Source organism: Quercus robur, chromosome 4 (genome assembly GCF_932294415.1).
Source record: "Quercus robur chromosome 4, dhQueRobu3.1, whole genome shotgun sequence".
NCBI classification, from domain to species: domain Eukaryota; kingdom Viridiplantae; phylum Streptophyta; class Magnoliopsida; order Fagales; family Fagaceae; genus Quercus; species Quercus robur.
Window position 1 is genome coordinate 52,576,381 of NC_065537.1, and position 22,767 is coordinate 52,599,147.

Genomic DNA, 22,767 nt, shown 5'->3' on the forward strand with positions numbered 1-22,767 from the left:
TGATTGACTTGGATATACACTTGAATGTTATCTTTAGACAATATTTGCCCCACAAATTTATCCTTAGGATACAACCAAGTTTATTAGATTCTATAAATAGCAATTTTAAAGAAGACCTACAAGTTTCTTGTGTTTCTAAGAAAGATGAAAGAAAAGAAGTTGAGAATAAGTTATCAAATGAATATAAACTACTATTTATACTTAAAGGATTGTGACCTTTCAATAGACACATTTTCATTCAGTATGTACATTTTTAGTCAATGGACACATTTTCATTCAATAAACACATTTTCAATCAATAGATACATTTTCATTTAATAGGCACCTTTAATATATATCTAATACAAAGAGTTATAACCTTTCATAAAGTACTTTTTGGTATATCTAATTTAAAGAGTTATAACATTTCAATAGACACGTTTTGGAGTGTATATATATATGTGTGTGTGTATATATATATATATATATATTAATCTATCTTGTATATAGACATGTTTTGCAATGTCGTTTTATTTATTAGTTTTTTTCTTTTTCTTTTTTTTGAGAAAGAAAAAAAATATTAATAAATAAAACGACATTGCTTTCTTATTTCTTTCGATATTAATTTTTTTTATTTATTAACTTCATGCATTTTTGCTTACTACTCTAACTCAAAAATAATGATTTTTTTAATTTTTTTTTCTTCTTGAAACTCATCTAGTAATTGTTTTTACACTATTTACTGACGTCTTTACCATGGTTTCTTCGTACGTTGATCCCAAAAGGTAACCTAGTTCTCCAATTCTCCTCTTCTACCCAATCAAAATAGGCATCAATCCTTCTTTTCCCTTGCTTCTCAATTCCTTTTCTATTCTTTCCTTCCAACCAACCAATCACATTCGCACCTATGGTTTCGTGTGTAAAGTGCCATGGCATTGTTGTTTAGGACAATCCTATTGATTACCCTATAAATAATGCAAATTAAATTGTAGTTTTTAAGAAAGTGATTTCTAAACAATAAACACCAAAATTTGAAGTCATGGACCCCCAGGCCAACCTTGCCGATGAGCTCAGTATGTTCTCTTCCCCTTTCCCTTTCTAAGATTATTATTTGACTCTATTATTTTTGTTTCTTATTTATTTCATTTAAATATTCTAATAATACAATATCAAGATTGTCATACTCCCTGAACCCCGTGCAAACACATCAAACAAATGAATAAAAAAATATTTCAAATTTGCTCTTAAAAAAAAAAAAAAAAAGGAATGATATCTCAACTACAGCTAGCTCGACATCAAATTTTTCCTAGATTTTTACACATTAATTTTTTAAAAATTTTAATACACCACTTTAAAATGTTTAATGTAGAACAAAAATCAACCTAAACATAAGCACAATCAAACACCACACCCCAACCATAGCCAACCACCACACCCACCCTCTACCACAACCAAAACCATCTCCACTGCCACCACAATCACAATCACAACCACAACCAATCCAAAAATCAATCTAATAGCAAAAAAAAAAAAAAAAAAAATCACCCACAGCACAGCAGCCACCACCACCTAAAGTCCAACACCACTGCCAAATCCATACCCACAAACCCAAACAGACCGGACTCCACCACCAAACAGACCAGACTCCACCACCTAATGACCCACCGAAACCCAAACCCACACAACCCACTCACCGATTCCCATAACCCAACCACCGATTCATCGATTCCACAGCCCAGCAACCACCGTGACCCACACCTCAACCTCGACCACAATCCACCACAGACGCCGATCCCCACAAACCCACACCCTCCACGCCGATCTGAGAGAGATGGACCGAGACAGAGCAAGGAGAGAACAAAACAGAGAGTGGGGAGAGAGGAAGAGATGAGAGAGAGAGAGAGAGACAGAGAGAGATGGTGAGGCTGAGATATCACATATCAGACTTCAGAGAGTAAACTGAGATGTGGTCCCGGGTGAAAAAATAAAAAATATTAAACAAGTTTGCAACTCAGCTACAAATTTTTATGAAATAGGAACCCGGATGAAGCATGATTTTTTTATGGGTTTGGTGACTAAAATAGTAATTTGGAGGTTTTTACACCCCAATACTAATGCTCTAAGAGTGCTACAGAAAAAAAATAAAAAAATAAGTAAAATAATTTAGAAAAACTAACAACAACAAAAGGACTACTATTGGCCTCTTTTTCCCCAATAGAGAAAGAAGGAAAAAAAAAAAAAAAAAAAAAACTATATGAAAGTTGTTTTTGAGCAAATTTTAAACTTTTGAAGGTGTTTTTTCATAATTTTGAGGCATATCATGGTTATTTGAATTTTTGAAGAGCTACTATTTTCATCATTTCAATTTTTTTTAGTTGATGGTTTTAAGGAATTTTCAATAATAGTAGAAGTTTTTAAGATATTTTGGTCTTTAAAATTTTGAGGGTATTTTTATCACATTAAATATTTCCGTGACATTTTTGGCTATTTTAGAACTTATGATGAGAGAATTTTGATCATTATAAAGGTTTTAGGTGAGGGTTTAAGGGTGTTCCAGTCGTCTTAAAACGTTAGGAGCATTTTGAGAGTATTTTTGTTACTTCTACTATTAGAAGTTTTCAATAATAATAGAAGTTTTAAAGATATTTTGGTCTTTAAAATTTTGAGGGTATTTTTATCACATTAGATATTTCTATGGCATTTTGGTCATTTTTGAACTTATGAGAGCATTTTATTATAAAGGTTTTAGGTGAGGGTTTAAGGGTATTTTAGTCATCTTGAAAACGTTGGGAATGTTTTGAGAGTAATTTTGTTACTTTAGAAGTTTTTCTAAGGTATTTTGGTCATTATAGAAGTTTTTTGTGCATTTCAATCATTATAAATGTTTTATGCAAGGTTTTGAGTATATTTTAGTCATCTTAGAAATTTTTAGGCCATTTCTATCATTTTGGAGGTTATAAGATATTTCAGTCATTTTCAAGTTTTTAGGGGTATATTGATTATTTACAAATTTTTGAAGTATTTCTCACTTTGGATGCTTTCATGGTGTTTTGGTCATTTGGAAGATTTCAAGAATGTTTTCATGACTTTAGAGATTATGAGTTATTATTTTCTCCACGTAGGTTTTAAGAGGTTTGTTCTCTTAAGATATAAGAGGGGCTTTAGATTCATGAGAAATGAAGTTCTATCTCCCAAGGTTGAAAACGTTTTAAGCTAATTTTGGGATGTAAAACATTTTCAGCATTATCAACCTTAAAGATAGTGTATTTCTTAATGACCAAAAAATATTTTTGTTTAGTCAAGTTTCTCAACCATCTCACCAAAAAAAAAAAAATCTCAACCACCTCAAATGTCCAAAAATGAGGAAAAATTTTCCTTTTCCTTCTCCTTTTTTTCATAAACAAATGGGATCTACGTTCGATACATTTTCATTGTAGAGTATGTCTATGCTTGAACAATTATTAATCAAGATTTCCATCCCCTAATTTTCTTTAATACGTGGAGTTAATATGGGCTTATTAATGAAAACGGTTCAATTTGATTTAATAAATATTTTGTATAAATGTATTGCACCGCATATAAATATAAATATTTATATTTGGTATGACTCTTTCTTAATGCTATATTATTTAATAGTAATATTTTAAATTATCAACATTAGATTACAAGTTTTCTTGTTTCTCAAAAAAAAAAAAAAAAAATTACAAGTTTTCTTTATTATTAACAAACTTGTCAAATTTTGTTTTGACTAATCAATGTTATTTACTGTTTGATAATGTATTTAATGTTTGATAACATATTTTATGTATAATTTTAAACTCCAAAAAACTTAAAGTCTATATTTTACAAACATGGATAGACTAAGAGGACAACGGAATAAATAATTTAAAACGTGAGAGATGTAATAAGTGGCAGCTTTAGGAATTTTTTTTAGGGTAGTTATTAAAAAACTTAAATTAATTAAAATTTTAATAAAAATAAAACTTGAATATATTAACATCACAAAAAAAAAAAAAAAAAGCCCAAATACATAAAGTATTAAAATTTCCTTTACAAGTTTTTATATTTTGAAATCATTGAATGATATGATAGCTTCACTATCAATGTTATTAACTACATTTATTTCAATGTACACAATTAAGCAATTATTAAACTACTAATCTCTCATTCAATTACAGACATATTGCCTAAATAAGTAATAATATAAACAAAATGTACTATCTTTTTGAAAAAATATATCACATAAATCCAACAAATTCGGCTAAAGACTAAAGCAAGCACTAATAGACTAACTATTTGAAAAGTGTGCATTTTTTAAATAAAAAATAGCAATCTCAAAATATGCCATTTGAAAACACAATTTAAAAAATCACAATTAAACATTTGGTTTGGGCTTTTAGGTTAATTTGTTTGTTTGGGAAATTTTTTAGAAGTGATACGTTCACAAAATTTTTGCAAAACTTACACAACAAAGCCTAGGTGGTAAGTTTTTAATAATTTTAATTTGAATATATCACTGAAATTATTTTTTTATCCATCAGTAGCAACCTACTTCTTAAGATTTCTAATAAAAATGTTACGAAAATATTGTGAACATAGCATTTCTCGCAATTTTTTGGAGAGGTAGAATTTAATTTTTAATGGGCTCAAATTGTTATTTAAGGTGTTTAAGCATTTTTTAATAGTTACATTTAAAAAAATATATTCAAGTCAAGGTGGCCTTTGGATGAGCTTAATTCATCAATTTATTCCTTTCAAAAAACAAAGTCATCAATATATTTAACTTCTTCTTTTTTTGAGAAGATCAATATATTTAACGTAGTTTGTTTATTTGTAAAAATTGAATTAAATCTTGAAAAAATATGATATTTGAAAAGCCACACGTTCCATTTTAGGGATGAAAACAATAGCATGTCATGATGGGTGATACAAAGGAAATATGTTGTATCATCAATCATGACATATTGTTTATTCATTTTTTAAGTTTCATTGCCCTTAATTTATGATGATTATGCTTTAGCACTGCTTGATTGAAACTATTGCCAAACTTGACCCATATCTCATTGCCCAATTGTTATTAGACAGTGTATTTAAATATTCCTAATGTATTGCAGCAATCAAAAGAACAAAAAGACATTTTCGTCCAGCGCATTACTTACTTAAAATACAGTCATACTCTTTACTATGTGATACTGGGGTGGAAAAGTATGACTCTAGTGTCTTTGAAGCCAAAGGATACAAATGGTGGGCTCTAATATAATTCTAATTCTTGTTTTTTCTATTCAATTATAAATGTTTACTTCTAATGTAGTGAGTTTTATTTTGCAGGAGGTTGTCTATTTATCCAAAAGGAAATGAGAAAATGAATGGAAGTGGTCACATCTCAATTTACTTGGCAATTGTTGACACCGAAAAGTACACTCTTGGCTGGGAAATTTATGTCAGCTTCAAATTGTTCCTGTTCGATCAAATACAAGACAAGTTCTTGACCATTCAAGGTTTGCTCTCTCATAGTTTCTCATAGTTTATATATATATACACACATGCATATTCATCTTTTATGATTGCATTTTGGTATAAGTTATTAAATTACTGATTTTCTCATAAACTTAAACGATAGGAGATGGTAAATTTATTCACATGTTGGACACCTAAACTACTATTGAGTAGGGACTCAACACGTGAAAATTTAAATAGAATATGAGGAGGTCACTGGGAAAATTTAAACTTAGGACTTTTTATTCTGATACCATTTAAAATTTTAAATTCTCTTAAAAACTAATCTAACATATCTTTTTTTGTGTGTGTAGATTTTGATGGGGTAGTTAGAAGATTCCATGATATCAAGACTGAATGGGGTTTTCACAAATTTCTAGACCTTAAATCTTTCGAAGATCTTTCTCAAGGATATCTTGTCAATGATTGTTGCGTATTTGGTGCTGAGCTTTTTGTTCATGAACGCAATGCCAAACGGGAGTTTCTTACTATGATAAGAGAGCCCCTTAACCGTACTATGACTTGGAAGATTGAAAACTTTTCATCACTAGATAAAGTGACATATTATTCTAGAATATTTCAAGTTGGCGATGTGAAATGGTATTAATTTTTATTATTATAAGTTGAACTTTTATTGTTGTAAACAAAAAAAGGAAAGTTTCCTTTTTGAAACTTAAAACCTATTGTTTTTAACTCTTTTTATTGAATCCATGCAGGAAATTACTGGTTTATCCCAAAGGGATTTATAATGGAGAAATCAAAACAATATCTCTCTGCCTCTTTTGCTGTGATTGTGTTCTACCTGAGCAAAAAATTTTTGCAGAATTTAAGATACGTATAAAGGACCAAATTAACATGGAAAATCACGTGGAAAAAACAGGTATGTATACCTATATGTGTGTGTATGCACACACACATGCCTCCCGTTCTCTTTCACCTTGTTTTGTTCCTGTGTAATTTTTGTCTTAATTTTTTTTGTCTCGTTTTGTTTCTTACAGAAAAACATTGGTTCACTACCTCTTCAAATGAATGGGGTTTCCCACACTTTATGCCTCTTAAGGATCTCCAAGATGCATCCAAGGGACTTCTTATGAATGATGCTTTAGTTGTAGAAGGAGAAATAATAGTTATGTCTAATGTTAAGTGATTCCCTAAAATGGTTGTCTAAGAAATTATAGCAAAAATTATACTTTAAATATTGTAAAAACGCATCTTTATCCTGGAATTTCACTTGGGGAGGTTATGGGATTATTATTATTATTGTAATTACAAAGATGTCAATATTAAAAAAGTTTAAATTTGTCTTCTTTATTTCGAAACTTGTGCATGCACTCACATGCGCGCATGCGCTTTGTATACATAAATACACACATTTATGTATATAAATGTGTGTGTGCATATATATATATATATATATATTTATTTATTTATTTATTTATATTATGTAATTATGTATGTATGCATACATGTATGTATGTATTCTCTAAATCATCTTAGTAGTATTTAATAACTAATAAGTGTGTATTTATAAAAGTTAAGTTCATTTTTATAGGATATGATTTTATTTCAATGTAATACTATTTCATAAAATTATAGATTTAATATTTTATCATACTTATAATTGGTATACGCTTTGACTCAAATTATACCCGGTATTAATTTTGTTAAAATTAAATCTCTTAGTATCTTTATATTAAATTTTTAAATCAAATATTCTTTCAATATTTATCATACATATCAAATTTTATATCAATCAAATGTGTTTTACTATTCAATCAATAAATTATGCAATAATTCAATAAAAAAATCAATAATAAATTTTTATAACACAAAAAATATAAAACCAGAACTCTATATAAATGGGATGATTTTTTATCTTCTTATTTTTTTGAAGAGCTCCACAATATGTATAATTGAACTCCACGGTGTATATGGAAGTATGTCATCAGTGAAAGGGTAAGCCAAATGTCATGCCCTAACAAGTAATTTATAGGCAATTGGTTTATTATGGCTACCAAATCAACAATGAAGGAAATTTGGTCTTTAGCTAGCAACTTATATACATAAATACACACATGTATGTATATAAATGTGCGCACACACACACACACACACATATATTATGTAATTATGTATGTATACATGTATGCTCTAAATCATCTCAGTAGTACATAATAACTAATAAGTGTGTATATATAAAAGTTAAGTTCATCTTTTATATGATATAATTTTATTTCAATGTAATAATATTTCATAAGTTATTATAGATTTAATATTTTATCATACTCATAATTGGTATACGCTTTGACTCAAGTTATACCCGGTATTAATTTTGTTAAAATTAAATCTCTTAGTTTCTTTATATTAAATTTTTAAATCAAATATTCTTTCAATATTTATCATATACATCAAATTTGATATCAATCAAATGTGTTTTACTATTCAATCAATATATTATGAAATAATTCAATAAAAAAATTAATCAATAATATATTTTTATAATGCAAAAAATATAAAACCCGAACTATATGTAAATGAGATGATTTTTTATCTTCTTATTTTTTGAAGAGCTCCACAATATGTATAATTGAACTCCACGATGTATATGGAAGTATATTATTAGTGAAAGGGTAAGCCAAATGTCATGCCCTAACAAGCAATTTATAGGCAATTGGTTTATTATGGCTACCAAATCAACAATGAAGGAAATTTGGTCTTTAGCTAGCAATTTATATACATAAATACACACATGTATGTATATAAATGTGTGTGTGTGTGCATATATATATTATGTAATTATGTATGTATACATGTATGCTCTAAATCATCTCAGTAGTACATAATAACTAATAAGTGTGTATTTATAAAAGTTAAGTTCATCTTTTATATGATATAACTTTATTTCAATGTAATACTATTTCATAATTTATTATAGATTTGATATTTTATCATACTCATAATTGGTATACACTTTGAATCAAGTTATACCTAGTATTAATTTTGTTAAAATTAAATCCCTTAGTATCTTTATATTAAATTTTTAAATCAAATATTCTTTCAATATTTATCATACACATCAAATTTGATATCAATAAAATGTGTTTTACTATTCAATCAATAAATTATGCAATAATTCAATAAAAAATTTATGAAATAATACATTTTTATAACGTAAAAAATATATAAAACCAGAACTATATATAAATGAGATGATTTTTTATCTTCTTATTTTTTGAAGAGCTCCACAATATGTATAATTGAACTTTACGATATATATGGAAGTATATCATCAGTGAAAGGGTAAGCCAAATGTCATGCCCTAACAAGCAATTTATAGGCAATTGGTTTATTATGACTACCAAATCGACAATACTAGTTGTTAACCTGTGCTTCACACGATTCTTTTTTTTTTTTTTTTTTAATAATTTATAAAATTTTAAATATTATAAGTAGATGTAATTTTTTTTAAATTAATTATTTTAAATAGTATCATCTATTATTATATAAAGAATTTTTTTTATTATTATTTCATGTAATCCTCTATTTAATTTGTAGCTAAACTTTTTTTTTTCTTGTGAGAAGAAGCTAAACTTGATTGCCGTTGAAAAGGTAAGTTGTAAATGTTAGAATGTGAGATATTATTAAGTGCACTTAAAAGACCAAATTGGTGATACTTAATGGTCTTCCCACTCAATTGTATAATGCATAGTAGTCAATATTGCTATATAATAAAATTTACTTTTATTTTTTCTTGTGCTACAAATATTAGTTTTGATCAATGTTGACGCAATAATAATAAGAGCATTACCATTAGGTGTGCCAAATGCCAAATATTTGACATTTGGCACACCAAACACCAAAAAACCCTTCTCATAAGGTGTTCTAAATCCTATAAATTTTGACACACGTAAATAGTACCATTCCATCTTTGGAACGATACGAACAGATGTACTAAAAAAAATATTTTTTTATTCATTTCCTCTCTTCTTTTATTACTTTTCTTTCTTCTCTCTCTTACTTTTTTCTTCTTTCTTCCTCCACCTGTTCCTTATCTCCTGTCACTCCCTCTTCCCTTTTTCTTCTTTTTTTTTTCTTTTTTTTTTTTGATAAGTAATAGGATTTATTGATAACGAAAAGAGAGAGACACCCAAGTACATAGAAAGTATACAGGGCACATATCACATACAGAAATTACATAAATCAAGAAAATCCAAAAAAGAAGAAAAAATGATGGTTTCTCCACACTGAGAACTAGTCCAATAAGGTTCTGAAAAAAAGAAGCTTGAAATTAGGCATAGAACGCTTATTGTCTTCAAAACACCTATTATTTCTTTCCTTCCAAATACACCACATCAAATAATGAGGAACAACCATCCATATATCTCCATTGCGATAGCAACCAAATCGACCTTGCCAGCAAGCAAAAAGCTCAACAACAGACATTGGCATAACCCAACAAACTCCAAATAAACCAAAAACCATATCCCACAACTCCAGAGCAACTGGACAATGAAGGAATAGATGGCTCCAGCATCTTCACCACATGGCTTCGAGTTCTTTTTTTTTTTCCTTTTTTCTTTTTTCCGTTCACTTTCTCTGCACCTCTTTCTCTCTCTCTCTCTTTTTTTTTCCCTGTCATTATCTCTCTCTCTCTCTCTCTCTCTCTCTCTCTCTCTCTCTCTCTCTCTCTCTCTCTCTCTCTCTCTCTCTCTCTTGTCCACAGCCCTCGTCCAATCCCATTTACGATGACTCACTTGGTAATGACTGAGTCTTTGTCTGCATCGACAATAATCCCGTCTCCGTCTTTACCAACTCTGGCGAGTACAAAGAAGAAGGTGATTCCGATTCGATATTCGCGGATGCGCTGGAAGGACTCTGGTGGCAGGGTCGTCAAGGAAATCGTTGTCGGAGAGCATAAGGAATGAGATTTTGAGCTAGGTTGTGGGTTTGTTTGATTTGGGATGGGTTTTGAGGTTTGTGAATGTGGTGGGTTGTTGTGGATTTTTTTTTTTGCTTGCACAACAAGACTTGTCCCGTTTTGCTTTATTTGCTTGGACATCATCCTTGATTTGGATGTGTAGGAATAAGTTACGCATGCAGGAAGACACGGCTCCATTAGCTAAGATCAGTTCCATGGCTCGTGAGGCACTCCTGGAATACAATAAACTTCGGCCCACTCATGAGAAGCTCCCACAAAAAGCTAGATCCTTAAGGTGGCGTCCTCCACCGGTAGGTCTGCTCAAAGTTAATTTTGATGGGGCCTTTTTTGCTGAAGAAAACATTGCTGGTCTAGGTATTATAATCCGTAATGAAAGCAGATTGGTTATGGCTGCTCTAACACAATAAATTCCACTGCCTGCTTCGATAGAGATGGTGGAAGTGCTAACAGCGCGCCGAGCTCTCTGGTTTGCAAAGGAGTTGGGTTTTCACAGCTTGATAGTTGAAGGTGACTCAGAAATTATTATTAACTCCATCAATGGCAACAATATGGCTCAATCTGAGTTTGGGCATATTTTACAAGACATTAAGTTTCTATCTTCTTTTTTTAGTTGTATTTCTTTTCACCATATTAGGAGGCAAGGTAACTATCTGGCCCATAAACTTGCCAGAAGAGCCGTGCCTAATCCGTTGGATGTTTGGATGGAGTCTGTTCCTCCAGACACGATTGATGTCTACAATTTTGACCTTCAGTTCATTACTTAATAATATTCCCTAAGGATAGGGGTTTCTCAAAAAAAAAAAAAAAAAAAAAAGTTCTTTTCAACAATTATTTTCCTTTAATCAGTATCGCTATGCTCAATCACACAATATATACATAATTTTTTTTTTGCATAATATTTAAAATTGAACATTAGGAAATTACATTTCAATTCAATATCTCGATCGTTCATTTAAATATTGGCCTTTCGTCAGTAAGTTCTTTTTACTAATTGTTTTCCTTTGGCAGAAATCATCATTCCCAATCATACAACCTACACATTACTTTAAATATTTAGATGAAAGAATTCAAATTCAATTAAAAATCAACCGCTGAATCTACACCTAACAAAATGAATTTACACGAACCAAAATTTTAGATGAGAATGGAAAATTACTATGTCTTAATCAAACAATATTAGATATTTACAAATTGGAATCAAGAGTAGTAAAAATAGAGAGAGAATAGCTTCAATGCGTTAAATACAAAGAAACAAAATTATGAATTTCGGAGTGAGAGAGATTAAAGAAGAAATTAAAGGATTTTGATTGAATTTTTTGGAGCATCCATTGCTTCTTTAAATAGTAGGACATTAATTTGTACCAATTGGTCATTTGTGTGCTGGCTCTTTCACCAATTGTCTTCATTTGGCGGGAATCATCGTGCTTATATCCTAATCACATAACCTGTACATTAATAAAATAAAGAAAAAACAATATTTAGATGAAAGATCTCAAATTTAAATTCAAATCAATCTTTGAATCTGCACCTCGCATTACCAAAATTTTAGATAAGAACGAAAATTATTACATCTTGATCAAACAATATTTGATATAGCAATTTGAGATCGAGAGAGAATACCTTACATGGTAAGTAGCTAATTGTGGATATTTAAGGGCATGTCAATTTGGGTGTGAGTAGCATAAAACTGATAGTAAATTATTTAATGTATTTTAAGAAGAAAATTCAGGGTTATGATTGAATTTTTCTCGAGTAACCCGTAGTTATCATTATTATAATATAATTTTTTTAGGAAGTCATTTAATGCATGCTTGGACAATAATTTCTACCAAAAATGGTTCTTTTTTTTAAAAGAAAAAAATTAAAATAATAGTTACCAAATTCATCTTGGCAGGTTTATTTAGTATTTCCATAATAATTATGAGTTTATGACTGTTGTTCCCAAATAAAAAAATAGTTTTGTAATGGACAAATATGGATGCCTTAGAGCAGCTAAAAAGACTTACCCCCAAAAAAAAAAAAAAAAACAATGTCTTCCTACTATTCATTCTGACATGGAACCTTAAACTCATTGTCACACACCACCGTGAACTTGTTCTCCTCCTTAACCCTAATAAAAACCATCTCTCCTTCACTATTTTTGGTTCCATAACAACTTCACGTAGAATTTGATGGCAAAAGAAACGAGGATTTGAAGAAGGTATATATATATATATATATATATTTTTTTTTTTGGTAAAAGGTATGTATATTCAATTGCAAGAATGCCTCTTTTAAATTTCTACTTGAGCTTGGTCTATTTATATCAAAATGAAAGCATTATGGAGAATATCAATTTTTTTTTTCACGAAAATAATATCAATGGTTGGTTCTAAACTTCTAATAATTGTGGGTGAATATTAGATGTACTGTGGGTAGTGAGGATTAATTCCTAAAAGGCATCACCTTGATAAAGGAAGGGGAAATTGAAGAATCTATGGGTAACAGTACTTTATTAAATAAGAAATAAAATGGTTAAATTCAAAAAAAAAAAAAAAAGTCTAAAGAGTAGAGTAATTGTCATAAATATTTTTACCAAAAACATTTTGTTTACTTGTGTTGGGTGCACGTGACACCCTTTGAATTCCAGCACACACATTTTGTCAAATCTCATTTATGAGCTTGTTCCAAGAGTCTTCAAATTCAGCTTTCTCATTTATTGAGAAATGACCAAGACTTTTTAGAAGTCTGACTTCTCTTAATGAGAAGTGATCCTAGGTGTGTTGTACACGCTAAAGAAAAAGAAAAGAAAGAAAAAAAGGCCATTCGGCCAGAGGGTGTGACAAAGAGAAACACACGGTGAAGAGCTGAAGCAAGAGAGAGCCATTCGGCCATTGTGAGAAAAACACAAGTGAGAGCTTCAGGAGGTGCAATCCGAAGAGATAGAGAAAAATATAGCGAGAGTATGAGAGAGTGAAAAAGAAAAATGAGACATTTTTTCTTTGCTCAAGTTACACACAAGGAAGATAAATTGATAGAGTTCTCATAGAGTTTTTGAGTGTTACAATCATGAAGAGTTTGAGTATTCAGAGGAAGCTTTTGCTACTGACTTTGTGGTGAGATTGCATTTACTCCTTGAAATTTATTTATTGTATATCCAATTTATTGTGGACTCAAGTTTAGCATAAACTTGATAATTGTAATCTCTATTTCATAGTGGATATTTTTCAGAGCTGTCCCGTGGTTTTTCCCTCTATACCGAAGGGTTTTCCACGTAAGATTTGATATTCTTGTGTGATTGTGTTTATGCGGTGCTTGCTGAATTTTTTTTGTTTCTATAATATTGCTATTGCTTAGTAGTTATATATTTTAATTCACACTTAGACATTGAGGGGATTAGGATTTTTTCCCAACAACTTGGACTACCAAAAACTGTCATATAATAAATTAATAGTCTTTACATAATTGTAATCCTCATTGCATCAATTCAATTAGGTAATAATTCTGACAACAAAATGGATAATGAAATAGGAAAGAAAAAAAAAAAAAAAAAAGAAATGAATGGCCATTTAAGTAGCCCATTGTGCATTGTGGATATTCAAGGGCATATCAATTTGGGTATAACTAGGATAAAACTTACTCCTTAAAAAAGAAAAAAAAAAGAAAAAAAAAAGGATAAAACTGACAGTAAATTATTTAATGTATTTTAAGAAATATATTTATATATGACAAACACATCATAAATGAAATTTATATGTACTAATTATGGTATGCTGTATAGTTTATTTAAATCACACCAAATAAAGGAAATAAATGACATGTCATTGTCCGCTTTTATTATATTAGTATGTATATATATATATATATATATATATATTTTTTTTTATAAGATAGAAATTCTACTCTAACTTAATCTAAGTGTATGTGTCTGTGAAACTCCTTCCTAGAGACTTGAACTCGGGTCCTTACCCCCTACACCCCATAAACACTTATACTTGTGTAATGACCACTACACCAAAAATGCTCGGTGGTTAAGAAAAGTTTTACAGCATCATCACTAATATGTTACTATCAAATTATCAATGAAAATAAATACGTTGTTAAGGGGTATTTGCAGTGCGATGCGGTTTTGGACCATATTTAGCATCGCACTTTGCAATGCAATTTAGCTAAAACTATAACTATACTATACGTTATTTTTGTAGTCACATGTGTGATGTAGTGCGGTTTAGAGTTTGGCCAAAACCATAACTACACTGCACCTCATTTTTGCGGTCACATGTGTAATACAGTGTATAAGATACGGTTTGAACAATTTGAAGTCAATATATTTTTCAAGTTTTGGGCTTTTCCTACCCAGCCCAAAACAAATTTTTCCCTTTGTTTTAGGCTAGGTTTTAAACTATTGAGTTAGTTTTTTTTTTTTTTTTTGGTTGGATTTCCTAGTCAACACTTGCTAGGGTTATCATTTTTTTTTTTTTGAAAACTAGGGTCATTAAACTATTAATAATATATTTAATATTAAAAATAAATAAATACATTAATATATAAAGAGAGTGCATTGCGGTGCGGTTTGGGCAGTTTTCTTATAATAAAATTGCAAATCACATTGCACCATGCGGTGTAGTGTGGTGCAGTACACTGTTACTTGTGGTGCAGTGCACTGTTATTTGCGGTACGGTGCGATTATGCCATTTTACAGGCAGTTTTGTGCGATTTGTGCGGTTTGGTGAACACCCCTATTGCTAATAGTGATAATTTTTTCCATAGATAACTTAAGAACTTAATAAACAGACATAGTAAGCGTTAGGAAAAATATGAGTAACTAGTAGGTGGATGAGTCAGATCTAAACGGGTTACAAGTATATCTGCCACAAATTAAAAGAGCTAATTGCACAAATTAATGGTTTGCAATTGATTATTTAGCCTTTTACCTATCTTTTAGCCCAAACTAATAGGCTTGCAGCTACTAGTTTAAGGATAATTATTGAATACTCCTAAAGTACCATAAATGTGTATTCCTCCCTCTCACATAACTATGAGTCCCACTAATCTATATATATATATATATATATATATAAAACCGAAGCCTTTGCTGGCACCACAATTTTCCACGTCAGTACAATATTTAAAAAATAAAAAATAAATAAAAATTATAACTCAAAACCCTAGCAACCTTACCCCTCTCTCAAGTTAAGAAATATAAAGTCACGATTTCTACAAACTCTCTCTCTCTCCAGACGTAGGAAGCCCTAAAGCATTCAAGATCTACAATGCACGGTATAGATTTTAGCTTATAAAGTTCAGCTCGTAGGAAGCCCTAAAGCATTCAAGATCTACAATGCACGGTATAGATTTTAACTTATAAAGTTCAGCTTTTGTAAGGTTAGTTTTGTTTATATATTAATTAATACATAGTACTTTGTTCACCATTGAATACTCATATAATCAATTTCCAATTCAGTGTTCAAGAATTAAACCAAAATTCTAACTGCGCTATCATAAAATATTATTATTAGTATGAATTTTATGGAGTTGCGATGTTCAAGAATTAAACCAAAATTCTTTTAAATTATCTATAATATTTTGTCATCTGAAAAATTTTATCTCTTTGATTTTATTATATTGTGTTTCTTAAGCTATAGAGAGATTTTCTTTGGTTTTTGCAAACTCTCTCTCTCTCCAGATGTAGGAAGCCCTAAACGCACGGTATAGCATTCAAGATCTACAACTCACGGTATAGATTTTACCTTATAAAGTTCAGCTTTTATAAGGTTAGTTTGTTTATATATTTAGTCCTTACGTTTAGGTTTAGGTTTAGGTTTTAAGAGATTTATATATTACTACTATGTGGCTAAATTTCCCGTGACATCAGTTTTATGTTTTTAACCAAATACATCAGGAAAGCAAGAGAAGGTGCATAAATATTTAGTCCTTACATTTAGGTTTAGGTTTAGGTTTTAAGAGATTTATATATTACTACTATATGGCTGAATTTCCCGTGACATCAGTTTTATGTTTTTTTTTTTTTTTTTTTAATTTGTTTTATGTAAGGTTAGTTTGTTTACATCAGTTCTTTATCTCAAAGATAAGACTTTTATTTCTACCGCAAAAACTATTTAGGTATGTATCCCTTGCAAGCACACATGAACTTAAATTGTCTTTTAATATATGCATGCTTTATTATTTTCTAATAGTTTACCCGTGCATCGCACGGGTTAGCGACTAGTTAAATTTATAGTGGGACCCATAATTCATATGAGAGGGAGGAGTACGCATTTATAGTACTCCCAGAGTATTCAATAATTTTCCCTAATTTAGTTTTTGTACCATTTTTTTTAAAGATGATTAATTTTAGTACCAATTTACCATAAGCCCTAAATATGGGTTTGCTCTTTAAATATTTTTTAGCCAATTAATTGGATCCTAATTCAGGTTTTATTATTATTATTTAAATTTTTTTTAATAAACTAAAACTATGAAAAATATTTTGGTCGCTGTGTATGATCTCTTCTTTTTGAGAAACTAGTCAAGAATTTTATTCAAATCACAGCAAAACTACTCTCAATCAATACAAAAGAGTCAACATCACTAGGGATGTCCTCCAACCAAACTTGGGGAACAACAAGATACTTAGCAAATTTGGCTAACTTATTAGCCATAGCATTACCCTTTCCGCAAACATGGGAGAACAAATGACGAATATTAAAATTGAGTTAAAAAATGATATTGAGATAAAATGGGAATCTACCTTAAAAGCCTATACAACCTTTTCTTTACAACATTGAGATTGATTGTCAATAGTCTTCAACCATCTTAGAATCCATGGAATCTCCTACGACAATACTGAAAAAGAAAAGAAAATATAAAATAACATATATATATATATATATATAGCAATAACTAAAATTGAAAATACAAATCAGAAAGAAATTAAAATCTAAGTTTAAAAAATAGAATAACATAGATTGCAACCTTTGAATTGTATGTCAATTTAGGAGTCTTCAACAATTTTGTAGGATGCTTGCTTGGAATCACCTATGAAAAAAAAAAAAAAATGTATTAATTACAACATATAACAAATGGAATGAAACATATAACAATAGCTAAATTGAAAATATAAATTAGAAGGAAAATTAAACTAAATTAAAAATAGAATTGTATATTATACAACCTTTAAATTTAATTGTCAATTTAAGAGTTTCCTATGATAAAATTGAAATAAAAATAAAATAATAGATCTAAAACTATATAAAAGAAAGTAAATGGAACATGTATTTCATCAATCCTTTGAGAGATTTGACTCCCTAATGAAAAACAACAACATTTGACTCCAAAATGAAAAACAACACTATTTCAGAAGTACTAAGAATTAGCTTTCAATTCCTATTAAAAAAATAAGTATGAGAATCACTAACCTATTAATAACACAAATTTCCTTACCTTTCCTTCTTAGTGTTACAAATTGCATCTAGATTGTACCTACCTTTCGTGATGGCATTACATCTGTTATCTTAGATTCATTGGATATAATAAATGATTTTTGCCCATGCAAAGTAGATGGAACATAACCTAATTGATATAGGATTTAAAATAGAGAAATCGTACAATTTTTTTGGAAAATGTTAGGGACATATTTGATGTAATTGGCTAATTCTTTGACAAAATGTACTTTACTTGTAATTGAGTAGATCTAGGATAAATTTAGTACTTCAAGAAATAAGTGTTCAAGTTAAGTACTGAAGCCATGCAAATTTGACCAAGAAACAAGTGAAGAATGTGCTGCTCATTAAAACTCGACAAAAATCTCGATAGAATCCTTTTTTATCGAGAATTATTGCTGAAGCTTGACAGAAGTTCGACATAAGTTGTATCTATCAAGAATTACGAAATCAAAAATTCCAGATCTGATTACACGCATATCCTTGATTATTTGTGTAGGATTTCTTTTCTCACAACCCTAGCCATATATAAGGATTATTTTAAGAGTCGTCACAAGTGATGCAAGGTGTTGAAAACATAATACACGCATATTGTGACCGGAAGCAGAAATTGCTCTAGTTCATCTTTCTCTCTGTAGAAACTACTGTGTCTTTACGCCAAAAGTTTTGTGACCAAGGAGCTTCCTGATCTTCATTGTTGATGAACTGAAGAACTTTGCAGCCTACATCTTCCTCAAGTTGGTGTGTTAGTCACGCACTGGATTCCGTGCATCATTAGTAGTCGCATACTGGGATTTGTGTATTGAACGGAGAGATTGCCGCTACAATATAAGTCCAATTGGGTATTAGGGTAAGAGTTCAACTGTAAGTTGGTATTGGGTACTGGGATTCCTTTTACTTATAACCACTTGTTATTGACAATAGTGGATTCTTAGGAATAGTGACCTTAAATTCACCTTGTGAAGTTTTGCCTCGGTAGTTTTCCCCATTCGTAAACAAATCACCTGTGTTAAATTTATTTTTCGTTGCATTTAGTTATTTGATGATTTGTTTGTGCTACCACGCCTATTTCATGTTAAATTGACTTAATTAATTAATTAATTTACAAAAGGGGTCAATTCATTTTTGCCCTATCAGAAAAGATTATTACAAATTAGTTGTACTTTTCTTTAGTTGCTTTATAACTTCTTTGGATAAAGTTATGTTGATAACAACTTCTTCTTTGTGGGTTTTTTATTTTATTTTAATTACAATGATTTTTTAGATAAATATAACATATTATTTGTTCTTATCAACCTTTATTCTATTCTTTTATCACTTCTTAGGATAAATTTGTTTTGTTATTTGTGGATTTTTTTTTTTTTATAAAATCATATCCTAATTCCTTACAGATCACTTTTTTTTTTTTTTTTTTTTTTTTTTTTGCTTTCATTCTATTCATAATTTCATATGACCTTTTTTTTTTTATTAATTCTATTTTTTTTTTTTTAGTATGGCAATACAACACATTGATTAACAATTCTATTTCAATAGGATTTAAATTTTATATCAAATGGGACTATAACAATATATATATCCTTTAAAAAAAAAAAATCTATCTTATATCCTTATTACCTCATTCACGTGTTTTCTTTTTTTAATTTTTAATTTTTACATTATGTTGATATCAACATTTTTTTTTTTTCATTCTATCCATAAAAATATGACCTTTTTTATTCCATTTTTCTCATAGGATAACAACAAACACGTTAATTAGAAATCCTAATTATAATAGGATATAGTGATATACATTATTTTTTATTTTTTACTTTTATTTAAAATTTTTTTTCTTCAATTTTGTGCTGCCACTTGGCGCAACTATGGTTTCTAAACTCAACTTTTATTATTCTTGTTTTTTCTTCAATTTTGTGCCGCCACTTGGCGCAACTACAGTTTCTAAGCCCAAATTTTATTATATAAGGTCCGTTTGAATACCGCTTATTTTGCTGAAAACTGAAAACACTGTAGTAAAATAATTTTTAAATGTGTGAATAATGCCGTGGGACCCATTTTTAATAAAAAAGTTACTGAAAAAAAGATCTGTGGGTCCTGTGAACAGTGCACGGGATCCACTGGTATGACACCACAGCCACAAAACGCTCAAAAAAAAAAAAAAAGCACGCAGTAGCAAACGCATTCCTTTTCATCCGTATCCAAACCCAACTATAGTATATGATATGATATTTCAGTTGATAATTTTTTAAACAGTATGTCAAATAAAAAATAGTAAGGGGTAACAGAATTAGTGGTTCATCTAACCACTTATTTCATGATATGACACAAAACTTACAAGCATTATACACAAAATAATTGTGCTTGAATTATCAAAACATGATTAGCGAAACTTGATTGTCTTTAATAGCCTTTCCAAAGAAACTCGTGCAATAAATCTTATTTCAGACAACTTTTACAAATATCGTCCGCTCTCATGCACTTTATTAAATGGAAAAAGTTTACTTTCAAACGAGTTTGGAGAAAAATTTCCACCAACCACGTTATTCAATTGTTGCTGCAAGTCGCACTATTGCAACTCAAGAATTGAGAAATTACATCATTGTAATATCTTGATAAACTGAACAACAGCTTTGGCAGCATTATATGCTGCAAGGGATCCGAATTTAGTGTATGCATTCTCCCCTGATTGTTTTCCAGCTAAGTCTGATAGCCCTCGTAATGCTATCACTGGGAAGCCATTTGACAAGGTTGTCTGAAAGAATTACCACTCTATACTAGTTATTTCTATTTATAGAATAAGCTACTATCAAATTATATATATTAAGAAATCAATTTGTAAATGATACAAGTTGAATACGAGCTTTATAACTGGCAGTATATAGACTATAGAGTGATTAACAAACTTGCCATAACTACAGCTGAACTCTCCATATCTGTGGATGAAACACCAAAAGTCCTAACTAGAAAATTTCTGTAAGCTGCATTGTCCACAAAAGTGTTGGATGTTGCTCCCCTCAACCCAACTACCAGCTTTGGCTTTCGTGGGAGGCACAAGCTTGAATTCACACATTGTTTCAGTTCCATCCCCTGAAAGTACTTAAATTGAATGTATAAATTAAATTAATAAAAGGTGAATATCCTACTAATTTGGTCCTCCTACGATTAGGTAAAGTTTACTTTGGTCTGTCTATTATTAATTGTGTCAACTTAATCCATTAACTTTCAACATCAAGTTCATCTTTAGGTATCCCCATTGTTTAAATTTTAATAGATTAATAGTTGAACTTAATTTGATTTTAATTTAATTTTTTTTTTACACTTTATATAATAACCTATCAACTAGTGTTCCATTCACCACACTATCTAATTTCATTAAAATTTAAATGGAGAGAAGATTCAACAATAAAATTGACTTGATTTAAAAGTTGTGGAACTAAATTGACACAATAAATAGCTGTGGAGCTCTAGTTTATACAATTAATAGTTGATGGGCCAAATTGAATTTTTAATGTTACCTTATAGTTGGAGACTTGGAGTGCCAAATTAATAATTTAACCTAAAATTCTATTTAGTCAGCAAGACTAGAAACTTCTTGACCCAATCAATCGTGTCCTGAAATTTCTATAATCAAATTATCTTACACGAGCAATGCTATTGATTCAATAGTTTTGACAATAAAATCCACACCTGCTAAATTAACAAGTTATTAATATTAATTCTCATATAAGCCCACCACTAATTGTACTTTACTATCTATTATTAACAATTTGCCATCTCAGATAGTATGAAATTTGTCATCAATTTTGGTGTGTCTCTATACTTATTGTACCTTACACATTTTTCACCTAACTTAATTTGATAACTTAATGGAAGAAAAGTCAAAGGAGAAACTTAATTTTTCCTCGCTTTTATATAGCTTGTAGTAGTGATTGAAAACGGTCAAGAAGATACATTAGTTGGCACTTTCTTATAAATGGTCACTAGACATTTGCTGTTTTGGGGCTGTGTAAAACTGGCTTTTGGGTGTTAAGGACTTAAGGCCTGGTATGGCCCTCTACATTGTGGAAGTGTTGTGTCTTAGCTTTATTTTCAATCAAAATTCCCTATCTAATCTATCTTCTTGTTGACTAGAGGATACAATAAATTAATAACAAAACTAGTCCCAAGGAAGAAAAAGAAGCCTGAAGATTAGTCATACCTCCAAGTTGACAGCAAGTTGAAGCCAATGCTTACTTGTTTGTACCCACAACAGCGACTGAGCTATATTAGGCTTCCCAAACTCAGAGTAGAATTCCTCCTCACTATATCCAACAAGTCCCAACAAATTTCCTTTACCTTTTGGTACATTGTAGCTTGCAACATTCAATTCAGCAACATGGTCAAGGTTCGATGTTCCATTGAGGTTCTGTCACAAAAAGAATTTTCTAACACAATATAAATTTGCAAATATAGAGATTGAAAGAGACTAAAGTCATAGAGTGAACTTAGATATATACCAGCCAGTCCCAAATGCCAGTGTGACCAAATTGTTTGGGAATGACAACATCTCCAATGGACAAAGAATCATTTACATTCCCAGAAACTCCAAAATGGATTATGCCCTTTACGTCAAACTAGTCCAGCATAGGTTGTGTTGCTGCAGCAGCATTTATCTGCATTCACCCAACACCAATCGAGATAAAAACTATAAGGTGAACAAAAAGGCATATACATAATAAGAAATTGAAAAACATAGAATAAAAATCATATATCTTATTCTTGATATTCCATTTTGTGCCCTACCAATTATAGTAACGTGTCTAATTTTTTTTTTTTTTTTTTTTTCATTTTAAAACTCGGTACTTTATAAGGAAATGACATGGAAAATTGCGATTGATAGTATAAAATGAATGCTAAAAGTGAACCGAGGATTTTTATTTGAAAATAAGATAAATAACA

At 30.0% G+C, this 22,767-nt stretch overlaps 1 protein-coding gene and 1 pseudogene across 2 annotated transcripts in view; one reads left to right on the forward strand and one right to left on the reverse strand.

The window, feature by feature from the left end:
- LOC126722948 (uncharacterized) overlaps positions 1–6,714 on the forward strand; it is a 57,539-nt gene extending 50,825 nt beyond the window's left edge. The window contains exons 1-6 of one of the 2 annotated variants that reach the window (XM_050426113.1): positions 987–1,052; positions 5,094–5,223; positions 5,308–5,477; positions 5,790–6,075; positions 6,192–6,355; positions 6,474–6,714. In XM_050426113.1, coding sequence (XP_050282070.1) covers positions 1,019–1,052; positions 5,094–5,223; positions 5,308–5,477; positions 5,790–6,075; positions 6,192–6,355; positions 6,474–6,622 — 933 coding nt within the window. In that variant the 5' untranslated portion in view covers positions 987–1,018 and the 3' untranslated portion in view covers positions 6,623–6,714. Of the gene's footprint in view, positions 1–986; positions 1,053–5,093; positions 5,224–5,307; positions 5,478–5,789; positions 6,076–6,191; positions 6,356–6,473 lie in introns of those variants that run through there. The other variant, XM_050426114.1, reaches the window with a different exon arrangement.
- Positions 6,715–20,326: 13,612 nt separating this feature from the next.
- On the reverse strand, positions 20,327–22,487 carry LOC126722949 (bark storage protein A-like; annotated as a pseudogene).
- Positions 22,488–22,767: the final 280 nt, after the last annotated feature.